The sequence below is a fragment of the Peromyscus leucopus genome, chromosome 8a (assembly GCF_004664715.2).
Source record: "Peromyscus leucopus breed LL Stock chromosome 8a, UCI_PerLeu_2.1, whole genome shotgun sequence".
Taxonomy (NCBI): Eukaryota; Metazoa; Chordata; class Mammalia; order Rodentia; family Cricetidae; genus Peromyscus; species Peromyscus leucopus.
The window spans coordinates 7,464,460-7,485,263 of record NC_051085.1 but is presented as its reverse complement, the minus strand read 5'-3'; the positions used below and the strand labels follow the sequence as shown (position 1 = coordinate 7,485,263).

Here is a 20,804-nt window from a genome sequence, read left to right as displayed (position 1 = left end):
CCTATCTCCTTCAAAACTGAAACTTTGTCCCAGCTTGCTACAACTCCCATCCCTAGAGACTGCACTGACAGCATCATCCCCAATAAACCTTCCTTCTATCCGTGGAGTGCTCGAGTTCAGTGGTGTCACCCCATCCTCACTGACAGTGATTGATGGGGGGAGGGCCCAGCCCATTGTGGATGGTGCCATTCCTGGGTAGGTGGTCCTGGGTTCTATAAGAAGCAGACTGAGCGAGCCATGAGGAGCAAGCCAGTAAGCAGCACTCCTCCATGGCCTCTGCATCAGCTCCTGCCTCCGGGTGCCCGCCCTGTGCGAGTTCCTTTCTTGGAGTCCCTCAGTGGACTCTAATGTGGAAACTTAAGCTAAAAAAACCTCTTTCTTCTCCCAGCTGCCTTTGGCCATGGCGTTCAGTCACAGCAACAGTAACCTAGCTAGGACACTGGGCTACATAGAAGACTGTCAGAGGAGGTATGGAGAAAGGAGGAGAGCAAAGAGGAGGGAGGGGAGGAAGGGAGGGGGAGGGAGAGGCAGAGGAGGGAGGAGAAACAGGTGGAGAAGGGGAGTAAACGCTATCCGCCGCCATCTTCCAAGAAGCCAGAGGACTGAGACGGTGCCAGTTCCAGTGAGCTTAAAGAACGTGTCATACACAAAAAGTGCAGCCCTAGGAAATGGTGCTGGCATGAAGACCAGCACACAGGGCCCTCAAGGTCAGCTCTCCACCGAGTGAGCTCCTCCCGAAGCACAGGCGCGGGTGTCAGAAGAGAAAGGGGAGCCCTCACATCCCAAGGTCGTTCAGTCACCCAGGCTAGGTTGCCGCCTGCTCGGCTCAGCCAGTTGATCATTTTTATCTTGCAAACAATGTACAGCTCAAGCTAGCAAGATGTCTCACTGTGGAAAGCACTGCCATTGTGTTTTAAGTTATAAATCTGGAGTTCTGTATCCACCGCCCTACTTTCCCCTTGGAAAGGAGTCTCAACCCGGCTTTTGATACCGTGAGGTTTTCTGTTTAAGAAAGTGCAGCAGCAGGTTACTGTGGGAAGCAGGTGTGTGTGTGTGTGTGTGTGTGTGTGTGTGTGTGTGTGTGTGACTGCATCCCTCAGAACACGCGGTGCGTGCCATTGGGTATAACCTTATTTAGTATGTCAAGAACACGTCCTTCCATCCCTCCTTAGACTCAGAGGGCCACGCATGCTTGACAACACTTGCAGGCATATCTGTCTAACCTGGAGTACATTTATAGCTCCTTCAGGCCATATCTCACCCTTTCCTTTAAAACCTTCAGGGGGAAATGGAAAGGTACAATCCCTCTGGTTCACGTCGTCGTCACAAAGTCTGGTTACTCTCCTGGAAAGGAAGCTCTTCCAAATGGGAAGATGGCTTATTACTCTGTATCTTATTTCTCTAGAAACAAGCATTGGCAAAAAAATAAATAAACAATTTGACTCAGATGTGGCAGCAGACACCTATGATCCAGATACTCTGGAGGTGGAGACAGAAGGATGGGAAGTTCAAGGTCATCCTCCACTACACAGCTAGCTTGAGGCCAGCCTGTGCTACATGAGATCCTGTCTCAAACAGAGGAGCAACCTCGTAGTAAATGCTGACTCTTTCTGCCTCCCACCCCCATATTTATAGTAAGAGTGCATTATGTACCAAAGAAAAGAGTTCCATCTCTTCGGCCGAGTCACTCAGCTTTTCTAAGTCGTAGGGGATGTGGAAATGCGAGAGCAGGTGCCTCAGCTGGGGTTTCACTTCCTCCTTCTCTGTCACATGCTGAGGCAGGACCCAGGCAGCACCTCTTCTCCCTGGCCATGAAAAACATCCAGATCAAGACCAGAGAGTGCATCGGGAGAGACGGTAGGCGGCCTTGGAGAGAGTTGAAAACACGCCCCCTGCTGGTGGACAGCCATCCTGCGCTCCCCCGGCTGTCTCCAAGGCAAGGGCATCTTACCTGGCTGGGCTTTCACGCTGCCCAGTCCCCACTGAGATTTCTATGGGAAGATGCAAGGACTCCTCACAATCTCACAGCCCTCAAGAGAAGCCCACTAGACAGAGAAGCCCACTAGGCCTCTCGGGGACTGTCTCAGTGGGTGTACTGGCTGGTTTTGTGTGTCAACTTGACCCTTGACACGAGCTAGGAGCCTCGGTTGAGAAAATGCCTTCATGAGATCCAGCTGTAAGGCATTTTCTCAATTAGTGATCAATGGTGGAGGGCCCAGCATATAGTGGGTGGTGCCACCCCTGGGCTGGTGGTCCTGGGTTCTATAAGAAAGCAGGCTGAACAAGCTATGAAAAGCAAGCCAGTAAGCAGCTCCCCTCCATGGCTTCTGCATCAGCTCCTGGCCCCGGGTTCCAACCCTGCTTGAGTTCCTGTCCTGACTTCTTCCAATGATGAAGTGTGATCCGGAAGTGTACGCCAAATAAACCCTTTCCTTCCCAAGTTGCTTTTCGGCCATGGTGTTTTGTCACAGCATTAGGAGCCCCAACTCAGACAGTGGGGCGGCCCTGTCTGGGTCTGCGGTGAGGGAATTATGCCAGTGACAAGTTCATCAGAGCCTCCGTTTGCTTTCCCTGGCTAACTCACAGTAAACGTCTTGAAGAAATCAAGAAGCCTTTCTGGTCATCCCCCTGCCCCGGTTCTAGGGTCGGCTGCCTGTCCAGGTGGTGATCCTGGGATATTCTGTGTATAATGGGGTGTCACTCAGGTATCCTCACAGCAGAGACCTGATCAGACTTCTCAGTTCTCTGTAACATAAAGTAAGATTGGAGAGACTGTGAAACTGATTCTGATGTAAATTACCTGGCAATTGTGTAATGCTAAACCCGAACAGGGCCTTGGAGCTCATTTCAGCTGAAAGGGTTAATATGGAAATGAGTAAACTGAGGCCCAAGGAAGTAACTTGCAGGACTACGTGAGGCCAGGACAGAAAGAGGCCCAGAGGGTGCTGATTCTAAAGATGGAGACAGACATGTCAACGGCCACTGCCTTCCACCAGAAATTATTAATATTAAATTACTACTTATTACGAAGATGTAACTTTTTGACATGGGACATGCCATCATGGGACAAAAGAGGCCTTGCACAAAACCACAGGCCTGCTTTCTCCACCCCACCCTAGAAGGGCCATTACCTGAAATGCTGGCGTCCGTAGGACCAGGAGGTGCAGAGCTAAGGTCACCTACACAGGCTTTTTCTTGTTCCTCACTGGATTCAGAGAGTCGGTTCTGAGGCAGACTCCGCAGCACTCTGGAGATGGGCAGGCACTGGAGAGCCTACAGGGACAGCCCACAGCACACGGGTCGGCCCAGTGTTCACAGACACCGCAGCCTTCCCTGTGACAGAGAAAGAAGGGAGGCTGGGTGGACCCTAGAGACCTGCACAGTGACCGAGGGCGGAGCTGGGCGCCTCCGACGTACACACACACACACACACACCCCTGCTCCAGCCAGTCCCACGGTGGCCATGCACATGGGTAGGAAAGGCGCTGTGTGGGATGCTCAGGGTATGAAGAGAAAGGAGTCGGATTTAAGGGGAAGATTCAGATTTGGGAGCACGTGTGTGTACTATCATACGACTGTGGCGAGAAGGAAGTTTTGCCCGCAGTGGCTGGGTGGCTTTGAAGAGGGGATGTAGCTGGGTGACCACCAGGTTTCAGGAAATGAGATCAAGTTACTTTTCTGTGATCCTCTAACCTGACTTTGGGCCTCTCCCACGTAACACTCCTCACCCCATTGCTCTCCCCTGGCCCCGTCCCTGGCTGTGCTGGGGGTTGAACTCCTGGCCCTGCTCAGGCTATCCTCCATATTCTACCACTGAGATGCTACAGCTACCTTACTATTTATTATTAGTCATTATTTTCTGAGACAAGTGTTCACTGTAGACAAGGCTAACCTCCAACTCACCATGGAGCTCAGGTTGGCCTCAGAATCAAGACTCGCCTGACATCCCAGCAGCCAGGGGGCAGGGATGAGGTAGCATGGCCATGTCCAGCCCTGTTCTTTCTTACCTCATCACATTGTAATAGAAACTTACCTTCCTCCCCCCAGCCCAGGACCCTGCTAATTTTTCAGCCAAGGACAGGTCTTTGCTGTGTGGGCCTAGGGCAAGTATCCTGACATGTGATTTCCTCATTAAATACGGCCAAGTATGAGAGTGTGTCCAATTCATGAAGAACATGAGTGAGTCCTAAGAAACCAATGGAGCCCGAAGTGAGTGGGTATAAACCAGGATGTGAGAGGGACTTCTGAAGGAGCCAAACTGATGCAGCGCTCCGTGAGGGTGTTTTCCCAGAGTCCAGCAGCCCATCAGTTTCTTGTCCTTTGTAGGCAGAGCATGGGGCAGTGACCAGCCCCAACCAGATGGTGTGGGACACCGAGTTCCCCCTCCCCCCCACCAGGGCCCAGAGCAGCACACTGTGGTCCGTCCGTCCGTCCGTCCGTCCGTCCTACCTGCAGGTACTGATGGATGGTCCTAAGGGAGTGCAGGTGGCACACTAACCACCTGGTGTAAATCGTCAGGTCTTCTGGTGTCACGAGGGTGGGAGGGTTGCTTTTTCCTGTAAGGAAGTTGTCTCTAGCGGCCGACAGTCTCTCCGCCCTCTGAACTGCGTCGTCGAACTCTTGCATGATGTAGCCGACCTGCTTCTGTTTGAAGGAGATACAGAGAGACCATGGGCTGTTGGCAAGGCACGCTCTCTGCAGCGCTGTCTGGGGGTTGAATAAGGGGCTTTTGGGATCCCCAAGTTCTTCTACAGCTTGGGTTTGGATAATCGAGGCAACGGTCAGATTCTCCCAACTCCTGCTGAGCAGGAGGCTGTTTGGAAGCAGGAGTCCACCTCTGAGCTTCCTGCCCTGGGTCTACGAGGAAAATGCATATCCTCTATGTAAAAATTACGTCAGAGCTCATGTTTCAAAGTAGGAATCTTTGGGGCATGGTGGCACACACTTTTAACCCCAGCACTTGAGAACCAAAGGCTAATGGATCTTTGTGATCCAACCTGGACCACACAGTGAGTTCCATCAAGACAGCCTGGGCTACATAGTGAGCCCTTGTCTCAACAATAACAAAAGGAAGAATCTTTGTCTTCTGCTACCTAAGGTATGAACACATGTCTTCTCAGGGCAGAACACGTGAGAAGGTAGACCCATTAGTTCCCTCCTTGTCTTCAGGAAGGCAGGCTGACATGTGTGGTTCCTCATTTGGTCTGTCTATAGTTGTGGAAACTTGACTACCACGTTCTCCCACAGATGGACCTTGGGAGCTTGTGTGCATGCAGGTGCTAGCCGGGGCGCAGAGGCACTTGTACATCTTTGAGCAAACACTGGTCTAAGACGGTCCTCTTCAGCCCTGCAAGTGGCTTCATGGGACAATCATGGAGCTGTGAGGAGAAGGACATCTGAAACACCCCCAGCAGTTAATGGGGTGACAGGTGCCGCAGCCACACACTGCCCTTTAACACAACGGAAAGCTTACTGCCCATGCTGTTTCATTGAGAAAATGCATATATAAGGCAACTGGAGACGGTTCCATTGTTAAACACACTTGCTGTCCTTCCAGTTGGGTTCCCAGGACCCTCACCGGGCAGCTCACAGCCACCTGAAACTCCAGTTTTAGGAGGGATCTGATGCCCTCTTCTGGTCTCTATGAGCACTGCATTCATGCAGCCCCCCCCAACACACACACACACACACACACACACACACACACACACACACACAATTTAAAATAAAAATCAAGTCTTTAAAAAACACATGTAGATGGCCGGACGGTGGTGGTGCACACCTTTAATCTGAGCACTCGGGAAGCAGAGCCAGGCGGATCTCTGTGAGTTCGAGGCCAACCTGGTCTCCAAAGTGAGTTCCAGGAAAGGCACAAAGCTACACAGAGAAACCCTGTCTCAAACACACACACACACACACACACACACACACGCACACACACACGACACACCGCACACACACACACACACACACACACACGTAGAGAGCTCCCTGCTCCCGGCTTCCTACCTTGTAAAGAGGGAGGAGCTCTTCCATGGTCTCGCTGGTCTGGCAGAGCCGTTTCCACCTCAGCATGAGCAAATGTTTACTCTGGGCCAGGTGCGTGATTCTCTCTGTGTAATACTTTCCCAAGAACAAAAATAAGAGCGTACCAGGATATACTTATAGGACGAAGCCTCAATTGAGTTCAAGAACACTAACAATAGGTAAACCAATCTCTGCTTTGAAAATCTCTCCTCACAAGTAGCAAATTTGACAGAATACATGAGGCAACCGTCTTCCAACCCTGAACTTCGTAGTACCGTGGAGAAGAGAACCGCATCGCCGTGGTTCCCAGGAGGAGAGAGCCTCGTTCCTGCTTCTGAGGCCCGGGAAGCAGAGGGGAACCCTGAGCACGGAAGGGACCTCTATGAGTCAAGGACAGTGAAACTGAAATGTGAGGAGCAGAGCCAGGGAGATTGTAGGCTGCAGCACCAAGAGGAGGAAGCCATGCAGAGAAAGTTCGAGAAATCTGGACGGATCCCCACGGGCCGCTGTTGAGTGAATAGCCAGGCACGCAGCAGGTTAAACTCCAGGAGACTGCGCAAACAGTAACTGACTGGGACCTCCACCCGGCATCTCTAGAGTTCTTACAGGGCTGTAAGATGGTCAAGTTCAACCACCAGTGTGAAGGCTCTTCCTGGATGCCTGAGACCTCCGGGATTCACACTAGGGCTTTGGTAATAGGGACAGACTATGCCTAGAGCAAAAGACACTTAAAGCAAGCCTCCAAAGGGGTAAGTTGACCTGTAACTTAAAAGTTTGCCAGAACAAAGTCCAACACTTTACAAGGAATATAAGAATATATGGAGCCCGGTGGTGGTGGCGCACACCTTTAATCCCAGCACTTGGGAGGTAGAGGCAGGTGGATCTCTGTGAGTTCGAGGCCAGCCTGGTCTACAGAGCAAGTTCCAGGACAACCAGGGCAGTTATACAGAGAATCCCTATCTCGAAAAACAAAATATATTTATATGGTACCCAATAGTGAAAATTTGCTTATTTTTTTAGTATTCATTTATAAATTATCAGACATGCAAAGGAACAATTAAAAATGACCTATGAACAGAAGAAATATTAGTGATGAGAACACAAGAGCTGACAGAGATAACAAAATTAGGGGGGAAACAGATCAAATATGACCAAGACATCACTCAATGGAAAGGAGAAACCGTCTCACGTCCTCGGAAGCCTGGGGATCAGTGACATTGGGCAGGAGAGGTGCTTCACAGATAAACCCTGCTGCAGACCACCCACCCACCAAAGGCTCTCGGGAGGCCTCGAGTCAAGTTCTGAGAAAGCTGTCCCAACCAGAGGAGAGCGGCTGCCCAGATGTTACGGTCCAGTGCACATGTAGCAGATGTGAGGCTTCCACTGCAGAAGCCACACTGAAGACCCCTGTCTATCAGTGGGCGCCTGTGTGTGAAAACACTAACCAATGCCTCCCACTGCCCCTTACCTCCATCTATCAGTGGGCACCTGTGTGAAGACCTCCCTTCCCGTCTATCATTGGGCACCTGTGTGAAGACCCCCGTCTATCAGTGGGTGCCTGTGTGAAGACCTCCCTTCCCGTCTATCAGTGGTTGCCTGCATGCTCTCTCACTTGCGCTTGGCTGACTCTAGGAAAGACATTTTGAAGCAAGGAAAGAGAAGGTCACTCTCAAGCTCCCACTCTAAGAAGTGATTTACATTTCCTCCCAGGGTTTCACTAAGAAGGATCTTTCACTGCCCTCTGAACAGCTGAAACAGTACAAGGCTGCAGGCATGGCTCAGTGGTGAAGACATGCGCTGTGAAGCTGAAGGACCTGAGTTTGGTCCCCGGGACGGGTTTCTGCCGTCACCATGGAAATGAGAAGCCTTTGCCTGGACCAAGGCAAACACTGAGAGCTGGGAGAAGTTAGAGGTTTCTCTCTACTGAGATCATTAGTTCAGCAAAACAATCACCTTTCCAGAATCTTCTACAACCCCTCGAAGGAGACTCAGAGTGCCAGAGTACTGAGAGAAGCAGGTGGTTTCAGAACTAATTGCTCATTTGAGTCATACTTTAAAATGTTTGAAGCTTTATTTGATGTTTTGATTTTGAGCCTGAGCCTTTAAAAGCTGAGTGATCCCTCTGGCCCGAAAGTTTTTAAAGTCTTAACAGATTTTTGTTTAAAATGTTTTATGTATATGAATGTTTGCCTGAATTACGTCTGTGCACCATGTGCATGCAATGCCCTCTGGAGGCCAGAAGGGGCGTCAGATCCCCAGGAACTGGTGTTCTGATTGGTTCTGAGCTGTCACGTGGGTTCTGAAACCCAGGTCCCCCTGCAAAAGTGGTAAATGCATTAACCACTGAGCCGTTTCTCCAGCCCCTAAAATGTTTCAAGTCTTCATGCCATTGAAAGAACTTACTAAAAAGGTCTTCCATATAAGTCAGAAATCAGACTACAGAAATGCTAACTCGGTCATCTGGATCGGCCTCCAAGGACCCGTAACCCACAATTTTGAGCATATTTTACTGTGACTTGAACAACTTAAAATGGAGTGAAAAGATGATTCATGAGCTAAATGGTCACGCAGGTGACCGATGTGACTGCCACAGCGTCGCCTGGGGAGTTCTGGCTCCACTGCAGTGGCCGCTGTCTGCTCCGAATAGAAACAAGGAACACTGATGTCCATGCTCCAAGGCCTGGACCCTAACCCAGCAGCTACATCTATCACTAGCATGACTGCTATGACTTGGAACTTAAGGGTCCCCCCAACCCTTGTGGGTTGAAAGCTCGGTCCCCAAAACAGCAATATTCCGAGGGGGGCCTTAGGCAAGTAAATAGGTCGGGGGGCTCAGACCCCATCAATGGATTAGTCCATTTATGGATTCACAAATTAGCGGCTTGGAGGGGAGGGTCTTCGTTATAAAAAGTGAGCTCTGCTTCCTGGCAACCAGGAGGTGAAGAGCTTTCTGCTGCCGCACCTCCCAGCTTCCATGCCACAGGCTCAGGAACAATGCAGCCACGTGTGAACGGAAGTTGCTTGTAAATGAAAAAGAAAACGCTACTTTACACTGAACCTTCCATATAGTTTTCTTTGCTTTTTTCTTTTTTTCTTTCTCTTTATTTTATGCACATTGGTGTTTTGCCTGCACGTGTGTCTGTGTGAGTGTGTCCGATCTCCTGGAGCTGGAGTTGCAGACAGTGGTGAGCCGCCATGTGGGTGCTGGATTGAACCCGGGTCCTCTGGAAGAGCAGCCGGTGATCTCAGCAGCTGATTAATCTCTCCAGCCCCCACCCCACCCCCACCTGGTTTCTAACTGACTAGAACGTCACGCCTGTGGAGAACTGGAAAGTTTCAGGTCCAAAGCCTAATTACAACTTATCTCGAACTATCTCTTGCTTCTTTAGTAGCCATTCCTTGCCCACCTCTGTGTCTAATATGGCTTCTTTGTGTCTGCTAGGTAAATCCTTTGGAATGTGCAAACAGAGCATTAGCTTCCGTCAATCACAAGGCTCGGAATGCTCCCACGTAGCATCTGGGACCTGTAGCTGAAACTCTCCCGATTTACTGTAGTCTGTCTACCTGAGGCTCCACCAGCGTATTGAGAAGTGCCTGGATCTGTGACTTTTCTCTGTTATATTACTATAGAAACTTCTGACGCCTTCACCATGATGGAACATGGAATCTGAGACAACCTGAATCTGTGCTCCTGGGCCAAGATCAGGCACATCTGGCTCCAGAATCAATCACTTCTTATTCCCTTTGAGGTGAGTGTTGTGATTTTGTACAAATGACCTTGGAACAGAGGCTGGAACAAGCTTCTGATGGTAAGCCAAGAGAAATCTTTCCTCATTTGGAAAAAAAAAATAAACACACAATTCAACAAGTTAAGTAGAACTCCAAGTAAGAGAAAAACCAAGAAAACTTGTATGTGGGGCTGGAGAGATGGCTCAGAGGTTAAGAGCACTGACTTCTCTTCCAGAGGTCCTGAGTTCAGTTCCCAGCAACCACATGGTGGCTTACAACCATCTGTAATGAGATCTGGCTCCCTCTTCTGTATTCATAATAAATAAATAAATAAATAAATAAACATATAAAAAACTTGTATGTGTGTGTATGCTATACATACTATATATACCTCAATATATATGTGTGTTCATATATGTGTGTATGTATGTATGGATATATACACCACTATACATACTATATATACATATATATATATCATTAAATAACAGCTAAAAACATTAAACACTTAAAAGAGCCAGAGAACAGGAAATACATTGTATTCAGAAACAGAATCCATTCAAGTTACCAGAGAGCAGCTTTAAAATAACAAAAGATAAAAATTGTCAGTCCAAAATTCTATACCAAGCAAAAATAGCCTTATAAAATGAAGGGAAAATAATTTTTATAAAATAGCAACACTGTGAGAGTCTGTCCCTGGCAGATGTAAACTACACGTGATATTAAAGAAAACGTCACAGACAGACAGTAAAGAATATAGTATGGAAATTCAGACTGTTCTTGAACTTTTTTGGACGTTATCACTGTTGACAATTGAGATTGCATAATTCTTAGTTGCAGGAGGCTGTTCTGTGCATTAGCGTGTTCAACATCATCCTTAGCCTCTGGCAACTAAACACAAGATGCCACCAACTGTATGTGCTTACTGTCCCCAGATTTTAATACCAAAACCACCTCCAGACACTGTCATGTGACCTCTAGGGAACACATATCTATTACCCTGTCCTTCCTCTCTCTCCAGGAAAATCACCGATACACAAGAGTGAACACCAGGATATACATATTCAGGACATACAGGAGTGAACACCAGGATATACATGTACAAGACACACAGAGTGAGTACCAGGAAAAAGGAAGGAAGGTGGAAGGCATGGAGGCAGGGGAGGAAGCTGAGAGGGAGGGGAGGAGGGAGAGGGAAGAGGAGAGGAAGGGGAGCAGGCAGGGAGGGAGAAAGGAGGCACAGAGGGAGAGGGGAGAGGGGAGGAAGAAAGGAAGACAATTCTAGGGAGTGAAAATTCTGAATGAACAACATTTTAACTGGTGAATGGAATCTCATTATCTTCTGTGATTAAGGCTAACTTCTTACTAAAGAACTCCATTTATGCACGAGGGGAAACAACTTAGAACCCGGCGCTACATTAAGTGATGGAATACAAGTAAAGAACAAAACATTTTAAATTTTTGAAATAGTACATGATTATGCTATTCTGAGGAGCTATATAAAAAGTTTCATTATCCTGCCATCTAAACTTAGTGATTCTCCTATATTTTATTTGATCGTTATTATCAAGTGCATATACATAGTTTTAAATTAATATTATAAGATGTAATAATTCCTTATGCAAAAAGAAACATCATGCTAGAGCAATAATTTACTCAGTGGCCATCTACATTGTTTTACCTTTCTCTTGTCGGTAGTAAGGCTCGCTGGCCCTCCCTCCCTCCCCCCCCTCCCTCTCCCCTCCCTCCATCTCTCCCTCTCCCTCCCCCTCTCCTCTCCCCCTCCTCTCACTTTCTCACTTTGATTATAATGTTGCAGCAATCTTGATGGAAAACTATTTTCCTAGTTTGAGTTATTTTCTTAAGAGGGGTTTTCAGAACTGTCTCCCAGGCCTCTAGGAGGTGGAGGTTGTCTTTGTCCTTGCGTGGTGACCTGCCCAGGCAGTAGTCAGACCCTTGTCAATGGCTCAGCCCAACAACTTTAAGCTGAACTTGGCTGTGCAGACGCAATGGTCTCCCACAAAGGAAGTCTCTACACCAAGTCTGCAGACGGTCCACGTCCAGAACCCCTGCTCACAGAATCTGAACAGCCAGCCAGCTTGCTCACACACTTCCAGAGCGCTTTGCGAGTGTTTACAGATTGCAGATGACCCTTACCTGCAGCAGAAGCAGAGGAAGATTTTCCGGCGTGTACTCTCTCCTTAGGCAGCTCTCTAGCTCCCTCTGCAGGACATCTGCCTGAATAACAAGGGGCTTGGACTCCGCCACCTAAACCCAAAAATGAGTTTCAAACATCCTCAGTCTATCAAATGTGACAAAATCAGATCTCCCCCAGGATACAGTGATTTGCACTTTTCTATCAGTGAGCAGGATGTGGAGACTGTTTTGTCCAATAACATCAGCTGTTTGCAAAAAACACTTTTCTTGCCAACAGTTCCCTAACTGGTGAGATCGAACGTGTTGTCCTGAAGCCACACAACGACCCTACTCACCCGGAGGGTTCTCTTCAGGGCCACTTCCCGTTCGCGTCTAAAGTAAGAGACATCCTTTGGTATCTGAACGGAGCTGCGGAAAGGTTTGGACAACAGAAGCCGAGGTTACGGAAAACTGCGATAAACGAGACGATGGCCGGCCTGGTGGCCCTGCAACTCTTTCCAGTAATCACGCTGGGCCATTGGGGCTGTCTGAAGGCCACGTTCTTCTACCGTGGTCAGAACCTTTTCTGATATCGTGATCTCTGCTAACCCTTCCCCTGGTAACCTCCTTTCTCCTCAGTCTTTCCCCTGCCTTTGGCTTATCTCAGTTCCTACCCCAGAGTGCCTGGAGGGACGCGTGGGCAGTGGTGGTTTCCCCAAGGAATCCCGTGTCTGTCTGGCAGTCAGTGTGCCTATCAAATGTGGCTGTTTCTCCTTAGCTGACACAGAAAACGGGTACCTTATCACTGAAACAAAATGTTTTTTATGTTCCCACTGAGTTACCAGAGGGTAGAAGCAACCCATAAATATCAAATGGGAAATATTTCAGAATTTTTTTTTTAACCAAGTTTTCTGCCTCAGGACCATGGCTGGTTCCTAGGAAACGTGTAGCAGCCATGGAGGAGGAGCTGCAGCCGGGGTTGTCAGCGACAGAAGGAGGGGAGGAAGGGCTGGGCTGGGGCGAGCAAGACAGGTAGGAGCAGGAGAACAGCATCCCAAAACAGATCCACACTCGCAAGATGAGATTTTGCAGCCCCTGGCAAAGGAGCCACGGCGCAGACTTCAAGACACGTGTGAGGGAGCCGGAGGGGTGGGTGGAGGCGATAAACTCAGGTTGATATTGTTCACTTGGCCCCAAGAGTCTTCAGATACTATTGTAAAATACATTGTTGGTGTGTTCCTTGTGGACGACGTAGTCCTGTTAGATATTAGGCGACTGGGGGTGTAGCTCAGTGGCTAGAGCACCTGTCTTGCATGGGCAAGGCCCTGGGTTCGATCTCCATTACTAAGGGAAGGGAACAGAAGGGAAGGAAATACATGTTCTCACTTTGACAGCACAAATAATAAAATTGAAATGACACAGAAAATAAAAGATTAGCGTGATCACTGACAGACAAGGTGCCCAAATGACAAGAGACCTTGGGCACGGATGCCAAACGACTGGACACTTGGTGTCAGGTTTTTGAAGCTGGAGATAATCCATCTCTTACCTCTTACCCTGTATTTTGACTTTGATGAAAGTGGGATGATGGAAAGAGAGAGAGAGAGAGAGAGAGAAGAAGACAGACAGACAGACTCTGGAAAGACCTAGGGAGTGAAAGCAGCCATCAGTCACAAGTACATCGTCTGTGTGTTCTGAAGTTTCTTGGAGCTGGAGACGCAGTGACCACTGAGAGAGACTCAGTGTTGACAGGCAGGTACCGAAGGCCTCCCTTGCTTCTTGTCTCCCATCCTTAGCATCCCGGGAGCCTGGGCGGTCATGGGTTGGCTGCCCAGCCCTCTTAAGTCATGTCCTTCTTCTCAGTAACCTCAAAGCCCTGTGAGTGACCTAAAAGAGGCCTGTTGGGATAGTCCTTTGCACACTGTGTGAAGATGTCTCTGTCCTTCCTCACCAGCCTAAGGTACCTTCTGATTGGTTTAATAAAGAGCTGAACGGCCAATAGCTAGGCAGGAGAGACTAGGCGGGACTTCCAGGGAGAGATAGGAACTCTGGGAAAGAATCAGATTTGCTAGAGATTTGCCAGCCAGATGCAGAGGAAGTGGGATGTACAGTACTGAGGAGAGAGAACGAGCCTCGTGACAGAGTGTAGATGAACACAAGCAGGTTTATTTAAGTCTTAAGAGCTAGTTGAGAACAACCTAAGCTAAGGCCAAACTTTCATAATTAATAAGAAGTCTCTGTGTTGTCATTTGGGAGCTGGTGGTCAAAGAAAGACTGGTTATGGAGGCCACTGAGCGTAAGTGACCAACCCACAATGAGATGTTCATTGTTAATTCAGCAAATATTGAGAATGTATATGCTCACTTATTCAGAGGACATCATGAACTATTGCAAGGTCCAGGGCTTGGGTATTAAATGAGGAAAAGAATGCAAAAAAAAAAATGGTTTTGGGTTTTTTGTGGTTTTTTTTTTTTTTTTTTTTGAGACAGGGTTTCTCTGTGTAGTTTTGTGTGTTATTACTCTGTAGACCAAGCTGACCTTGAACTCAGAGATCCACCTGCCTCTGCCTCCCAAGTGCTGGGATTAAAGGTGTGCCATGTGCCACCGCTGCCTGGCCTAAGAATGCAAAAATTTAAAAAGAAAACTTAAAGAAAAGAAAGAAGGAGGAAGAGGAGTGGGGGGAGACTGGGGAGCAGGTAATGTAGACAAAGCATCTGCCATGCACATGTGAGGACCTGAGCTGATCCCTCAACAGACTCAGTGGTGCATGTCTGCATCCCCAGTGCTCTTTGCGGTGAGATGGGAGATGGAGACAGGAGAATTCCCAGAAGCCAGCAGGGCAGCCAGCTGGGCATATATGGCAGCAGCTGAGAGGCCTGTCTCAAAAAGGTATCTCTGGAATTTCATAGTCTTCAAAATAGCGTACGGTTGTCATGTGATCCTCATAATTTTATGAGGTAGGAGAGGTGCTTTGGCCTCATTTGCAAATAAAAGTCGAAGAGCAACAGGGACCTGCCTGGTCCTGTGATTGCTCGCCCGGCCGCTCCATCCTTGATCTGTCTGACACCAAGGGTAACATGTGGAGAACATGTTCTTTCTTTCTGAGACAGGGGTTCTCTGTGTATCCCTGGCTGTCCTGGAACTCGCTCTGTAGACCAGGCTGGAGAGACCCGCCTGCCTCTGCCTCCTGAGTGCTGGGATTAAAAGCATGTGCCACCACCGCCCAGCTTGGAGTACCTGTTCTTAAGAACTAGCTTTGGAGTGAAGTAGAAACTCACACAATTACTGTTTCTTCCCCCATCTCCTCCCCATAACCCTCAAACCTACGGGCTTCTCATGCTAATAGAAATGGTCATGAAGGTCCTGGGCTGAAAGACTCAGTGACCCTCTGCTCCTCTAAAGCAACCTAGTGGCCATCATCATCAGGCACCGCCCACAAAAGGGCTCCCGCCAGAACATCGTTTCCCAGGACGCACCACCAAATCTGCAACTTTATATCGGCTTTTAAGAGTCTTATCAAAATTAAGGTCATATTCAATGTTATTAGGTAAAACAAAACTTTTCATTTGTATGGTAGCTTCTGGGACTTAGGAAAATAGCAAATATTTTCCCACTTCATTAGATGTGATTTGCTTCAATCTGCCTTGACTGTTCCTAGAACAGGTTGGAAAGGGGCCCATCCTCCATGGTTGTCCCATGCTAAGCACCCAGATCTCATCCCATCTCGGCAGCTAAGCAAGGCTGGGGCCCCTTAGTACTTGCAAGGGGGACACAAAGGCATTGGAAATGGCCGTCGCGTGCCATGTATCTGAGTTTCGACATGATGCCAACTGTTCTTGAAGAAAAAGGAGCGGGGCAGACTGAGCATGTAGGATGGGAGTGGGAGGTAAAGTCCCAGAAGCCTCACCTGAAGGTCCAGTTAGCTGTTCCCGGAAGCAAGAACTCCTGCTCTTCCAGATCAGCCTTCAGTTCGCTTAGCTTTTCGGCCAGGTCCTTCTCTAACAGCTGTATCCTTTCTGTGGAGGAGAGCTTATACACACCATCCATGGTTTCTTGTGCTGCTCTGAATCCCTGGAAAAGAAGAGCATGAAGCTTAGGCGGCACTCTCTGAGCAAGCCTGATCCGGTCTTCGTGGGGCTTTAACCTGCTCCACATAGTCAGGCCAGCGTGGTCGGAAGGTGCGAGTGTTTAAATTGTACATATGTGTGGGCAGATGATGTGTGGGGATGGGTGTTGTGTCCACAACAAATGTGTAAAAATCAGAGATGACTCTATGGAGTGATTTTTTCTTTCCTTGCACCTTCTACACGGGTCCCAGGGATAGGACTCAGGTGGCCAGGCTGGGCAGCAAGCATCGTGACCCCTGGCCCGTCTCAACAGCCCTCACCCCCACTTTTGCAGTGGAAAGATTGGCCGGATAAGATGTGAACTCTGATGCAATCGCTGCTTGGTGGACAGTAGGGAAAAGTAGGTTAGAGTCACCGCTGGCCTGCATCGTTGCTCAGCTAGGCTAATCTTCAAGACTTCAGAGTTGATTAATGAGACATGTGCTCCCTGCCCCACTTGTGTGGTCTCCACAAAGATGTGTGGGGATTGCACACTAAACATTGTGAATGACTTTTAACCCCGCGCCAGCCCAGACACAGGGTGTCCGCGGCCTCTCTCCTCCAGCCTGGGGTATTTCTCCACAAGCATTTTTGAAGGCGTGAGCTTCTGGGTCTGGAAAATGTCCCAGGAATGAAGAATCTCAGCTTGATCGTGACCCTTGTACATCTGGGCTTGGAAGAAAATTACACTCATTCAATAAAATGAAAAAATTTGCTGCCTCCAATGGACATTCCAATTTTACCGTTGAGTACAAATCTCCAAGGATTTCCCATCCCACCCTTATCTGCCAAATGCAACATGATTGTTTGTTAAGCCTTTAGTTTTAATAAATGTGATCCTTGGGTTCGGTGATAGTGTTCCGGCTGCCTACACCTGTTCTGGACACAGGAGTGATGTCTCATTATAGAGACTGAAAACATTTCAGCTTTTCCACCCCTTTTGACATTTGTCTTTACTTTTTTTTTTTCTTTTTAAGACAGGGTTTCTCTGTGTAGCTCTGGCTGTCCTAGAACTCACTGTGTAGACGAGGCTGGCCTCGAACTCACTGAGATCTGCCTGCCACTGCCTCCCAAGTGCAGGCATTAAAGGTGTGCACCACCATGCTCGGCTCCCTTTTGATATTTGAAAATTCCTGCTTCCTTCATTCTTTCCTCCATCTTTCCTCATTCCTCCCCCACCCACCCCCACTTTCAGACAGGATCTTACTCTGTAGCCCAGGCTGGCCCCAAACTCTTCATTCTCCACAGGGCTGGTAATACAGGAGTATGGTACCACGCTGGGCTATATTTCTGGGTTCCTTTCATACATATTTTCTCAAGCCAATCTGTTATCATTTCAACAAATAATTAAGCCATGGGGGTGTTTTGTGCAGAGCCTTTCTTGGGGAGCCCACTTATTCTTTTTATAAATATTAAAAGTGGAAGAGTATCTATTTCAGACTGGGTTGTGGACCTGCTGAGTCATACGTTTACCATGTTTGGCACACGGCTGGAGCCTAATAAAATGCACTGTTATCGTTCTCAGCCAAGTCAAATGTTCCTCTGGAAAAGATTTGCCAGTCGGCAGCATCCTTTCCAGTCGGGCAAACAGGTCACAGCTGCCCGGACAGCTGCATTCCAGCTGCAGCCCTGGGGAAGAAGGCTGGTCCTGCTCCCACAGGCCAGACATGCTGCTTGCACTTCCTGGGCTAGTTCCAGCACTTTGCAGCTCTGAAACGAGGACGTTCAATCCTGGGTTGTGCACTTTCTTTGTGGTCCAGTCCAGTCTTCAGGAAACTGACATACAGCGAGGCTTGCCTGACAACGGTCTGTGAAAAGGATGAGGCTCAGAGGGAAGCCATGGCTGATGAGCTCTTGTGCCTAGCTTTAAACAGACTCAGACAAACAGCTGTTTGTTGGGGGGGGGGGGGAGAAAGAGAATGGGTAACTCGTATGCAACACTCACTGTGTGTCAGGTGGTGGGGAGGAGACCCACTGTGTGTCAGGTCGGGGGGGAAGAGAATGGGTAACTCGTATGCAGCACCCACTGTGTGTCAGGTGGGGGGAGGGAGAGAATGGGTAACTTGTTTGCAGCACCCACTGTGTGTGTGTGGGGGGGACCCACTGTGTGTCAGGTGGGGGGGGAGACCCACTGTGTGTCAGGTGGGGGGAGGGAGAGAATGGGTAACTCGTATGCAGCACCCACTGTGTGTCAGGTGTGTGGGGGGAGACCCACTGTGTGTCAGGTGTGTGGGGGGAGACCCACTGTGTGTCAGGCGAGCAGTGGGACCTCACTGAGTTTCACGTGAGCCCCTTGAGTTTCTTCAGCAGCATTCCAGTGGCTGTGGTTTGGATCTAAAATGTACCCCCACATTCATGTGTTGAGAGCTTGGTCTCTCTCCCACCAGGAGGCGGCAGGAACTTGAGGAGGAGAAAGGTCATCTTGGAGGAAGTGGGCCATTGCCCAGTGTGCCCTGGCAGGATGTACTAGGAGGGTGAGTGCTCAGGTCCTCTGTGTTTCCCAGCTGCCCCTGTACCCCACCCCCATTCTGCCTCCCCACAGGCCTGCAGCAACTGACCAGGCAACCAGGATTATCAACCTCTGAAACCATGAGCCAAGACATAGTTCCTCCCTAAGAGCCGATGATCTCAACCTTGCCCCAGTGCGGACGACTGATAGACACGCTGTTTGGGATTTCTGCATTCATAGTCACTGGTGGAAGTGGCCTGGAGTTTTGACCTAAAGGTTTTGTTAGATTCTGAGATCTGATACCATGCTGACTTCCTGAAACAAGTCATCAAGCATTCTCTAGATTCTAAAGACAAAGCATATGGCTTGTATTATTTCCTCATTAAAGCTTCGGGAAAATCCACTTTAAAACATTTTAACCTTAAGTTTTCTTTATAGGAAGGGTCTCAATTACAGATTTGTTTATTTTTGTGAGATTTTTTATGTTTATTTATTTTTACTTTATACATATGGGTGTTCTGCCTGCCTGCCTGCAGGTATATATGTGTACTAAATGCATGCAGTGCCCAAGGAGGCCAGGTAAGTGCATTAAATTCCTGGAACTGGAGTTACAGACAGTTGTGAGCCATCGTGTGGGTACTGGGAATTGAACTCTGGGGGGGGAGCAGTCAGTAGTCTTGACCACTGAGCCATCTCTCCAGCCCCTCCAGATTTAGTTTCTTAAAAGCTACATATGAGCCAGGCGGTCGTGGCGCACGCCTTTAATCCCAGCACTCGAGAGGCAGAGGCAGGCAGATCTCTGTGAGTTCGAGGCCAGCCTGGGCTACAGAGTGAGATCCAGGAACAGGCACCCAAAGCTACACAGAGAAACCCTGTCTCGAAAAACAAAAAAAAAAAAAAAAAAAGAAAAACAAAAAACAAAACAACAACAACAAAAATCTACACATGAAGGCCGGTGAGCCGGCTCAGCAGGTAAAGGCACTGTGTAAGTCTGATGACCTGAATTTCAATCCAGATATCCAGATGCCATGGCAGTTATAAAGAACCAACTCCTGGAAGTTGTCCTCCGCCTCATGTGTTGTCACACACACACACACACACACACACACACACACACACACCATGCATGCACACAATCATACACAAACACAATAATAATATAAAATAAAAATATTAAAAAGATACTACATATGTGATAACTCATATGGCCTATTTCCCTTTGTGCCTATTTTAATAAGCTTTCTTACAGACCATTTCATACCTGAAACCCATAAGTAAACACATTTTGAAGGCTATCCATATTTTGAACGGTTTAGTGGAGTTATAATTTCCACTGCATAGAATTAATCCTACATAGGATGTTCAGTCAACAGTCTTAGTGTCTGCAGGGTCTTATAGCCATTACCATGGCAATCTCAGAGTTTCTCACCTCCCCACCCCCAAAGCAAAGTGCTCTAATTAGTCTCATTCTCTAAGCCATTACCTCTCAGCAGTAGGCATCCACCGACCCCCTTTCTGTCCCCGACATTCATTTGCCCATTCTGGATATTTCATATAAAGGAAACCATACCATATGTGGTCTTTTGTGGTTGGCTTCTTTGATTTAGCATGATGTTTTTAAGATTCATCCATGTTATAGCATGTACTAACATGTGACTCCTTTGTTTTTGAGACAAGGTCTTGCTATACAGTTCAGGTTGGACTTGACCTCTCCATCCTCCTGTCTCAACTTCCCCGTGCTGAGATGACAGCATGAGCAGCGTGCTCTGTGCTTCATTCCTTTACAATGTCTGAGTAGCATTCCATCATACGGCTACATAGCATTTCCCCGGCTCACCGGCTGACGGCTGATGAGCTGTTTCTACTCGGGGCTATAGGAACGCTGGTCTGACAGTGCAGGTATGTGTGTACAAAGGTTTTCATTCCTCTGGGGTACATACATATGCAGGAGTGGAGTTGCTGGGTCAAATGTTAACTGTTTGAACTTTGTGAGCATCTACCAGATGTTTTCCAAACTAGCAGCATGATTGTATACACTTCCGTAAGATGCAAGGGTCCAGTTTCTCTGCAGCTGTGCCCAAACTTGGTACTTTTGGCTTAAGCTACCACACTTGGTATGAAGTGATATGATTTTCATTTGCATTTCCTGATGGTCACTGATGTTGACCATCTATGAGTTCAGTGTTGACCCCCTTCCTCTTCCTCCCTCCTCCTCCCTTTTTCTTCTTGTGAGTTGTAAGTGTTCCTTTTAAAAAATTCCTTGAGTCAGAGTCTTGTGTATCCCAGGCTGGCCTCAAAATCCCCATGTAGCAGAGGCTGGCCTTGAATCCCTGATCTTCCTGCCTTCACCTCCCAAG

At 48.3% G+C, this 20,804-nt stretch overlaps 1 protein-coding gene across 1 annotated transcript in view; it reads right to left on the bottom strand.

Moving 5' to 3' along the window:
* LOC114707511 overlaps positions 1–20,804 on the bottom strand; it is a 178,242-nt gene that overhangs the window by 144,955 nt on the left and 12,483 nt on the right. Inside the window, 7 exon segments of the mRNA XM_037200291.1 lie at positions 1,654–1,805; positions 3,132–3,273; positions 4,450–4,644; positions 6,010–6,123; positions 11,914–12,024; positions 12,249–12,321; positions 15,800–15,963. Of these exon segments, the coding sequence (XP_037056186.1) occupies positions 1,654–1,805; positions 3,132–3,273; positions 4,450–4,644; positions 6,010–6,123; positions 11,914–12,024; positions 12,249–12,321; positions 15,800–15,939 (927 nt within the window). The 5' untranslated portion in view covers positions 15,940–15,963.